Source organism: Coffea arabica, chromosome 1e, assembly GCF_036785885.1.
Source record: "Coffea arabica cultivar ET-39 chromosome 1e, Coffea Arabica ET-39 HiFi, whole genome shotgun sequence".
Lineage (NCBI taxonomy): Eukaryota > Viridiplantae > Streptophyta > Magnoliopsida > Gentianales > Rubiaceae > Coffea > Coffea arabica.
In genome coordinates, this window is record NC_092311.1 from 48,155,048 (window position 1) to 48,164,801 (window position 9,754).

General features: G+C 36.9%; 1 protein-coding gene across 6 annotated transcripts; it reads left to right on the forward strand.

The window, feature by feature from the left end:
- The first annotated feature begins 332 nt into the window (after window positions 1–332).
- LOC113709414 (E3 UFM1-protein ligase 1 homolog) lies at window positions 333–9,685 on the forward strand. Of its 6 annotated transcripts, XR_011818536.1 has the most exons (22): window positions 333–758; window positions 1,310–1,621; window positions 1,711–1,977; window positions 2,090–2,137; window positions 2,606–2,671; window positions 2,808–2,911; window positions 4,078–4,171; window positions 4,256–4,312; window positions 4,961–5,384; window positions 5,475–5,629; window positions 6,180–6,245; window positions 6,329–6,397; window positions 6,482–6,583; window positions 6,692–6,757; window positions 7,120–7,166; window positions 7,254–7,317; window positions 7,509–7,618; window positions 7,965–7,987; window positions 8,099–8,161; window positions 8,781–8,873; window positions 9,060–9,226; window positions 9,417–9,685. XR_011818536.1 is itself a non-coding variant. In XM_027232179.2 (20 exons), the coding sequence occupies exons 1-20, from the start codon at window positions 585–587 to the stop codon at window positions 9,159–9,161; spliced, it is 2,451 nt and encodes an 816-aa protein (XP_027087980.1). In that variant the 5' UTR covers window positions 337–584; the 3' UTR covers window positions 9,162–9,386. The 6 variants fall into 6 exon arrangements, 3 of the variants coding, with proteins under 3 accessions (XP_071916158.1, XP_071916153.1, XP_027087980.1); XR_011818537.1 differs by lacking the exon at window positions 7,509–7,618 and having other exon boundaries at window positions 334–758; XM_027232179.2 differs by lacking the exons at window positions 7,509–7,618; window positions 9,417–9,685 and having other exon boundaries at window positions 337–758; window positions 7,910–7,987; window positions 9,060–9,386.
- Window positions 9,686–9,754: the final 69 nt, after the last annotated feature.

Sequence of the window (9,754 nt, forward strand, 5' to 3'; positions counted from 1 at the left end):
AGCCCGACTTGACTAATAAGTTAATTGATTTCGAACGAACTCCCGTAAACTCAATTGGCATTTTATCTTCCTCGACTAAATTTCAAAATTTTATTTTTGATAGAATGAATTTGTATTTCAAATTTTAGGAAAACATAAATCTTCAACTTTGTTTATTTTACGATTTATGGAATTAATTAAATATACGTTGGTAACAAAGTATTACAATGCGCTACAAATCAAATTATTATGGGTTTTAAAGTAATAAAATAATAGTTTTAAACAAGAAAATGATAAAAATATCCGACATAGACTTGAAGATTAATTCTCTCTCTTTTTTCTTCAGTCAATGGCCAACAATTTCCTCCTAATGACGAGAGTTTTGACGACTAAGAATGACAAACAAACTGATACCCTTGCATCTGCTACTAACAAATAAATAACCGACCCGACTCCTCTTCTTCAATAGGGAGTCTCATTAATCTCGTTCCCTCTTCCACCTCTGCGTTTAAATCAAAGCTGATCGATCAGAATTTAGAAGCAGTTATTAAAGGTACATAAAAAACATAATTAAATTTTAGAGTGAAAAGAAAAAAGAGAGAGAAATGGACGAAGAACTGCTGGAATTGCAGAGGCAATTTGAATTCGCGCAGCAAGCAAAATCCAGCATTCGTCTGTCGGAGCGGAACGTCGTCGAATTGGTACAGAAGCTGCAACAGCTCGGAATAATCGACTTCGATCTCCTCCACACCACTTCTGGCAAAGAATACATCACTCCTGTACCTTTTTAATCACCATCTCCTATTAATTTTTTACAGTAAAAAACGTCGTCCAATTTTGTCATGTTTCACTTCTGCTTAATGTTGGAGTTTGTTATTTCTATGTGTATTTATCCTTATGTGCATTGATTGAGTAATTTCATCGATTGTACATCCTTCATTTATGGCAAACTGGTGAATATTTTGTTTATTAGCTATTGATAATTGATTTTAATGATTTACTGAGCCAGAAATCGTCTAATAAGTATGAAAACACTTCGGAGAGTTAGTGGATTATGTTATCATCAAGATTTTGGATTATTTAGTTGTACTATTGTAAATTTTTAAGTGTTTTGGTCACTTTGAATAATATTTGTATTGTGAGTTTTCAATAAAAAAACATCTGCGTGAACATACAATTCAGTAGCTGTTTTTTTTTTCTCTAATCTGAAAGTTCAGTATCACCTTGTGGATACTGCATTTGTGCATGATAAGTATAGACTTTTGTCTGAAGTTAGAGAAACTTTATGGTGTAGTGTGAATGTGTAACGAAATTGTAATGTTATTTACAGGAACAATTGAGAAAAGAAATGGCTGCTGAGATTAGGAAGTTAGGGCGTGTTTCCTTGATTGATTTAGCTGATATCACTGGCGTAGATTTGTATCACGTGGAGACACAAGCAGGGCATATAGTGTCCAATGACTCAACGCTTATGCTAATAAATGGAGAGATCATATCAAATTCGTACTGGGATATTGTTGCTGAGGAAATCAATGAAAGGCTTCAAGAATGCAGTCAAATTGTTTTAGCTGAGATTGCTGCACAGTTGCAAGTTGGATCTGAGCTAGTTGTGTCTGTTTTAGAACCTCGACTTGGGACTTTGGTATCATGACACTTTTCTCATTTTTAGTGTTTCATGCCTGTAATCTAGGATGTGGATTTGAACATTGTTGAATTTTGGGGTTTATATAGGTCAAAGGTAGGCTTGAAGGTGGCCAGTTGTACACTCCAGCATATGTTGCACGTGTGAGTGCAATGGTTCGCGGTGCTGCAAGGGGTATTTTTGTTCCAACAAATTTATCAGCATTATGGAACTCATTGCAAGATTTGCTGCAAGAAACAGATGGAGCTAGTGGTGTGGCTGTTGAAGGCTCCTTTTTCCAGTCACTTTTTAATGGGTTGGTAAAGGAGGGTGAGATTCTTGGTTCACTTCGTGCTGGAGTTCACTGGACACCTTCTGTATGTGACGACACTGTTATTGTGTCCCATGAAAAGTCTCTTAGATATTTTCTCCATTTTGTTTGGCTTCATTGAATGTCTTGAATTTTTGTTTATTGTGGTTGGAATACAGGTCTTTGCTATGGCTCAAAAGGAGTGTGTAGATTCTTTCCTTTCACAGGTATGACCAGTCCTTACCACTGTGTACATACAGATTATTCGGTGATATTTCTTAATTTGTTTGTCCAAAAGAAGTGTTAAATCACAGAGTATACATATACGTCACAATATGATAAAGATGTCTTCTTGTTGAGAAACATTGCAAAAAGTGTCCATATTTTGGCAATATCTTTTTGACATCCTTGCTTAGCCCAAAGCCCGGGGGGGGGGGGTGGGAGGGGTAAAGAAGAAACTGTTGGACATCCATTCGGATTTATAAGTGGTAACCTAATTGGGTTACTGTGAGTTTCATCTACAATAGCTAATGGAAGGGTATGTAGATAGAGTTTCCTTAGCATCAAATAGTTGTTTCACCATTTTTGTTGATTATTGTTGGGTGTGAATTATATTGGCCACATGGAAGGTATTCTGAACTCTTTGGGAGTTACAACTATGCTGACTCTTATGAGTTGTTAAAATCCTCCTGCAGAATTCTTACATCAGTTATGAAGCTCTACAGAAACTTGGAATTCCACAACCTGTTCAATATCTTCAGGTACTTATTGCTTCTGCTTGAATATTCATAATCTTCACTTTTAGAACAAATATGAGTTGCAAAATACTGATCTTCAGTAGTATGTGGAGACTTGTTTCCTGTTTAATTAACTTCTGGTTATTCCCTGAACTTCCAGGCCAGATACCCTGAAGGTATACCTCTAGTTACTTTATTTGTGCATCCATCAATAATTGAGATGTTGGATGCTTCTGCTGAGGATGCCATAGAACGTGGTAGCTGGTGAGGGACCAAATTTGGCATGTTCTTTTTCCTTTTAATTCGTATATGTGTTTTCTGTTGTGGGTGGTCCTGAAATTGAAGAGGCTAGTGGTTTTGTTTATCTGCATGAATCCCTCTAGGATGCTTGTAGTTCTTTGCCATTCCTGCTATCTCATGTTTGCTTCTTTCTCTTTGGAGCCTGCATATTCCCCCCAAATATTTAAATTTCATATATGATATAAATATTGCCAAAAGGAATCTCCCTGGAGATATGAGGCTGATATAACTAATTGGACAAATCTATCCCTTCATGCAATTATATAGCATGTTATTTAGATGCATAACTTTTTCACTGGCATTTCAATAAGTTATGTCTAAAATTTTGGGTGGGAATTTTCTGACTAGGGTGTGTAGAATTCTAGGCTGCTTTCTCCACTATTGTCTCTGGGGAACAATTTTACTTGTCTTAATTCACTTAATATTATGATTTTTATTTTCTTTTTTCCTGTGCCTTCTACCCGTTTTGTCTTTCTTATGCTTCTGAAAACTTGGTATATTTTTATTGCATGATGCTCATACATCTCTTGAGTTGTTCGGTAGGCTGTAACTTGTTTGTTACTTTCTAATGTAAATTAATGAGTTTTTGGTAAACAGTTCAGATTTCCTTTCCAATTCCTTATATTGTAGGAGTCCATTTACTTGTTAAACTCAGCTGATGCATGGGCCTCTGACTAGCAAGTTGGTAACTGCGGTGAATTTGAGTCACATTTGAGTAACCATGGGTACACTTCTTGGTTGTATTAAGGAATTTTATTGGAATAGTGGTGGATATCTCATTGGGTAGTGCTGTCATCCGGAGGTCTGATCTTTGCCAGTTGTCAGCCAAATATGAATTCCAGATTGACTAAGAGATTGGTTGGATGAGTGGGAATAAGCTGCCCTAAAAACAATCTGCGCAACTGGGTTCATTGTGTTGTCATCTCCTTTCTTTTTGTCCTTGTTTCATCCTTTATGTTGTGAATAGCCGCAAGTCTTTTTTTCGTTCTTTTTTTTTTTCAATCATTAAGTTGCTACGTGCACATGTGAAAATGGAAGTTCTTACGTAAAGTTTCTCTTAAATTGGATTTGTTTGTTTTGTGGACAATATCAAATTGCCGGAAGTTTTTTGCTGATGAGATGTCATACAGGATGGATTCACTTTCTGTTTTACCAGCATCCTTTGGTTCGCAAGACGCATCCAAGATTCTGTCACTTTGTCCGTCTGTTCAAAAGTCTCTTAAGGTGATGTTTTTGCTAGACAGTCAACGGCTTCTATTCTACTCAGTTGACATGCTGGTTTTCTGATTGGTTTGTGCTGTTTTCCAGTCTAGTAAGGCGATTATTCTGGGAGAATCATACATATTTAGCAATGGATTTGTCAAGGTAGAATCAGTGCATCTCTACTAGTTAATTGTCCAGTGGATCTATTAATAATAGAGGTCTGTTAAATCTTATTCGCATGTGCTGAAGGAGGAATTGTTCATGCTCTTCTGCAGATAGATATAGATGAACAAAACTTTGTGCAGATGTATGTTGCTTGTCTGTCAAATTGCATGAATATCTTTTCCTTTTAGTTGTTGTATAGGAAGGTTTTCAACGGCTGCTCTCTGCAATTAAGATGTTGTAAAGAAAGGTTTTGAACAGCTGCTACCTGCAATTAGATTGCAAAGTCCACAGAGCTTAGGCAGACATGATGCGTTGGATGAGTTCTTTGTTGGTTTTTGTTCCCAGCATTTCCAAAGAAGAAATTGCTTTATCTTACATCCCTTCAGACTTGAAACCATCTTGTGTTGTGTGTTTCCTTCTAGAAGAAAAATGAACAGTGTAGCAAATAGATCTCTTGGTAGTTAAAATGTTAGAAACTTTTGACTGGGATTATCTGAACTTAAGTTGATTTGGTTATGCTTTTACTTGTATATGTCCTCTAAACACCTACTATGAACTTTGACATCAATCTTAGTCACGTCTTATATGGTGGCCTCTGTAATTTCTGTTTGGATTTCTTAGTTCTGCATGTTATTTGTTTGTCAGGATCTGTTTGATCACTTGGAAAAAGGGATAGAAACACTAAACCTTCCTGCTTTTGCTAGCACTGGACAATCTGATAATTTGCATGTCATTAAAGATGCTTCCGTTAGACATGATACACTACCTGAGTCAAATGAAACTGGTACTGGAAAACAAGCTGTGGAGAAAGGATCTAAGAAGAAAAAAGGAAAATTCACCGGGAACACCAAAGTGGAGGCAGCTGAAAGTGATCCCGATTACCATGAATTAGCACCTACCAAGTCTAAGAAAAACCAGAAGAAAGGCAAGGCACCAACTTCTTTGCAATTGTCTGATTCAAAATTAGGGCTGAGAAAAGATGATAGGATGGAGGAAAGCCACAATGCTATTTCAGAAGAATGGCTTATTCCGAAGATCATGGCACTGATTCCTGATCTTGAAGAACAAGGTAAGCAAAATATGATGATAAATTTCAATCATCTGATAGGAGATCTGTATGTTAAACCACTGTGACAATGCTTTTGGTTGAAATATGTAGGCATAGGTGATCCTGAGACCATTCTTGTACCTTTAGCGAGCTATCTGAGACCTATGCTTCTCAATTCATTGAAGGAGAGAAGAAAGGCAGCATTTACACAAAATGCACAGCGCATGAAGCGTGTACTTGATAATTTGCAACACAAGATTGATGAGGTAATATCAGCTGTTGCAAATGTTCCCCATTCTCTTAGTATAATCTTTTTTCATGGGAAAAAATAACTGCATGCTCAAGGAAATCAGCAGTTTCTATGGTATGGTTAAGAAATAATTAGGAGGAACTTTTCCCTTTCTCCTGCCTGATTGAACATTCTGCCAATTTGGAGATGGAATAATTTATATGGGTAGGTAATGTTATATAATTTTACCCATTTTCCTTATAAGCTGTCCTTGATAAATGCATATAACATCATATCTTGAACTTTCTTTTTTCTTGCCTCTGTTTTTCTTTTGAAGTAAGGCCAAATTTTTTCTTGACCATATATAGATGTTTTATTAACTTTATTCATCCTTCTGTAAAATTTTCTTTCTTTACTTCCTAAAATAGAATAAATAATGGGTCTAGTGTGCGGAAGCAAGTAAATGGTCTCGAGGGACAATCTATTTGGTCTGTTCCAGGCCAAAGGCCTAGGAATTTTGTTCTGCCATCTGATGATAAATGCTGTAAACTGATCTCCGACTTATCTTCACCTTTGTCTGCTCTCAGTCATTCTTGAACATACAACTGTATGAGAAGGCACTGGATTTGTTTGAAGATGACCCATCAACTTCAGTACGTTTTTGTGGATTTCTTAGCTTTCCTCTTTAGGTATTGTTGTTGTGTGTTCTTCATATTCTTTTCATTTTGATATGTAGGTTCTTTTACATAAACATTTGCTACGAACCACAGCTACCTCCATGGTGGATACTCTACTACTTGACCTGGTAAAAATATCCATCTATACCTTGACTGACCAAACTAGAGTTTAAAATGTTCATGGGGCTAACTCTGTGGGTTTTACTGCCCAGGACATACACAATAAATTGAGAAATGGAATGGAAGTTGAAGAACCCCAAAAGCCCAAAAAATCTGAACCTGCATCACTTAGTCCTGGAGATAGGGCTGCACTTGTAAATCCTGCAACTCATATATTCTACAATTCTTACTAATGATTCTTTTTGTGTTAAGAAACTTATAAAATGTTTGGATTAAGATTTCAACCTTTAATTTTTTTGTAGGCTAAAAGTTTAGCACGACCCCTTTCAGTCAAGGCACTTGCACTGGTTGAAGCCTTGGAGGCTAAGGTAAGGACTATCCTCTTACTCAGAGGCTACTATAACAACAGAAATCCCCACACCACATCCTCCCCCCCCCCCCCCCCCCCCCCCCCCCCCCCCAAAAAAAAGCCTAACATATTCTACTCTTCTCCCAATATTTGGTTGCTTGCGAACTTCTGATACTTCTGAATTTACACAATTACGTTTCACCATGTACTGCTTATCACTTGGGCTTTGACTGGCTGAATCTCCTAGGTGTTGTTATGATCCATCTTGGCTTCTTCTAGTTTGTCCTTTTCCCCTCATTGTTCATAAAGATTATTTCTCTGAAACACCTCTGATAGAACTATTAATGTGACAGCTTGACTTACTTTTATTGTATGTAACAGAGGGTTGAAACTTTTATGACTGCTCTACGTGCAATTGCAGAAGAAAGGTTAGAAGATGCATTTTGTCTATCATATTAATTGCAGTTATCAGAGTGAAATGGAAAGAACCTAATTTCTCTTGGCGGGTTTTGCAGTGGGTTAATTTTGAAGAAGCTTGATAAGAAACTGGAAAGAAGTCTTCTGCATTCGTATCGTAAGGTATGCCTGGATGCATTTCTTGGTTAAGTAGTGATTGTGTTACTAAAGTTGTCTTCAACTAGGGTATGCACAAATGCGGCATGTGCTGAGAATAGTTTCCTGTTTTCACGATTGGGAATTCGGTTGACTTGAATAGTTGGGCTCTATTTTTGTTATATGCCACTGCTCTAAGGGCAGTTGTGGTGTACTAGGCTCCAGCCGCAAATGGGCTTGGAAAGAGTGAGATACATGCAGTCTTAATCTGGCATGTAGAAATGCTGTTTTCATACTTCAAGCTCGTGCTGCCGGCTATGGAGCCATGGTATCATATCCTATGGCTGATTTTTATTTTCCTTAAAATAATGCACATAATAGCATCTTATGTCACAATAAAATTTGATACTTTCTTTTCTATATACTTACCTGCTATTTAAGAAGCAAGCTCCAAATACTGTGAAGTTGAATTTACATTTCCTGATATCTTTCATTATGGGTTAATTGAGCATGGAGACTTAATTCTTGACAGTACTGTTCTCTTTTCGACTCTAATTTTTTTTCCATGTTGATGACCATATGTATCTGTTAGAATTTGTGACATGACGTTTTATTCTAGGATTTGACGTCTCAAATTTCTGATGAAACTGACCCTATTTCCCTTCTACCAAAAGTTGTTTCTCTCCTTTATGTACAGGTCAGACTTTAGTTTCTTTTATTTATTCATAACTTCAAATCAATCTTAATTTAACTGATGCGTGCTTTGCATCTTTATTTTTCTATCTGTAATTGCTTCTCTAAATCATAGATTCATGGAAGAGCTCTCCAAGCTCCAGGAAGGGCAATTTCAATTGCAGTATCTCGACTGAAGGTACAAGCTTATCTCTAGTTGTCCAAGTATCAAATAGATTCTTTGAGTCGTCGTCGTGCAATTTCACCCTACCCCATAATAATTTATCATTTATTCCAATTTAAGGAATAGATGTGTTGATTGAGAGAAAATGCTTAAGGGGCCTGGTCATGCCACATGTAATGATTCCTTGACCTTGATAAATTAAATTAAGCAAAAGATAAATTCCAATAAGTTTCAATACTATGCTGTCAATTAAGCTTTAGCTTCAGCTTTAGTTCTTGGTTGCGAGAGCTCCACTCCAACCAAGTCTTTTATCTCCACTGCATATGCTCCTGGGAATATACTTGCAACAAGTAAATTCTGGAGTGAGTCATGGTTTCAATTTAGCTTCAATTTAGTTTCAATAAGTAATAGTATGCTTTCAATTTAGCTTTAGCTTCAGCTTTAGTTCTTGGTTGCAAGAACTCCACTCCAACCAAGTCTTTTATCTCCACTGCATATGCTTCTGGGAATATACTTGCAATAAGTAAATTCGGGAGTGAGTCATGGTTTTGATTACGGTTTCAGGTGATTCTATCCTTTCAGTAGTAACTTCTTTGTCTTTCCAAGTAATGCCACTTCATGGCTATTTTGGCAGGATAAATTGGATGATCCAGCATTTAAGGTCTTAGCTGATTACCAAGCTGCAACTGTTGCTCTTTTAGCACTCATGTCTGGGACAACTAGCTCTGTGAGTTTTTTCTTTTTCATTTTCTGGTAATTCACTGGAAATATGAGATCATATTTGCAACATTTTGATGCTTCCATCGTCGTTTTACATTTCCTAACAAATTGGTTTCTGTTGTGTTAAAACAATAGTATTTCTTGCATTTGATTGTGAAAGATTTATATCTGTTAACCCTTTGTAATGATTTAGGAGGAAGATTGTACATCTGATAGAATTTTGAGCAAGAGGGAGCTGCTGGAGAATTTGGTGCCTGCATTGAAAGGTTTAGTGCTGGGTACATCACAACCTTGATTGGTGTAAATCAACATGCTAAAGTTTTCTTCGACATGAATGCTAGCAATCCATTTTCTTTCGTGGTACCTTCTCTCTTTCATTTCTGTTTGTGAATACCAAGGCATGCTGTTCTATTCTCGCTTGAAAGATTAGTGTCGCAGTTGGTCTTGAGCAACTTTAGCAATGTGGAATTGCCGTCTGTCCAAATTGCACCCTTCATATTTAAACCATTGATTTTGTTTCCCTCCTTTTTACATTACTCTTTGGCACTAGTCAACCTGGAATGACGAAAGAGATATTGGAATGGTACACTGACTTCAGAAAGGTGACAAAAGTTTTTGACAGTTGATGCCATCTTTGGTAATCAACGGTTGAATGAGAGCATTGTGTTTTATCAATCTCGGTCGGCCGAAACACATGAACTGAAAAGTTGGCTGATATGTAGATTTTTTTCGTTTGCCACATGTATTATGCCTAAACCTATTGATAGCTTAAGCAAGTTCCGTTATGTATATATATAGACCTAAACCCCATGGCACGTCTCTTATCTCTTGCACCATGTCTTCAGAGTGCAGGGCTTTTCTCAACTTCGAGAGAATCTCAATCCATTT

What these genes read in the sequence shown, in the direction of transcription:
- LOC113709414 (XM_027232179.2), top strand. Translation starts at nt 585, where the DNA reads ATGGACGAAGAACTGCTGGAATTGCAGAGGCAATTTGAATTCGCGCAG. An exon ending in CTGTTCAAAAGTCTCTTAAG is followed by an intron (nt 4,172 to 4,255) that starts GTGATGTTTTTG and finishes GCTGTTTTCCAG; the next exon opens with TCTAGTAAGGCGATTATTCT. An exon ending in TTGAAGCCTTGGAGGCTAAG is followed by an intron (nt 6,758 to 7,119) that starts GTAAGGACTATC and finishes TGTATGTAACAG; the next exon opens with AGGGTTGAAACTTTTATGAC.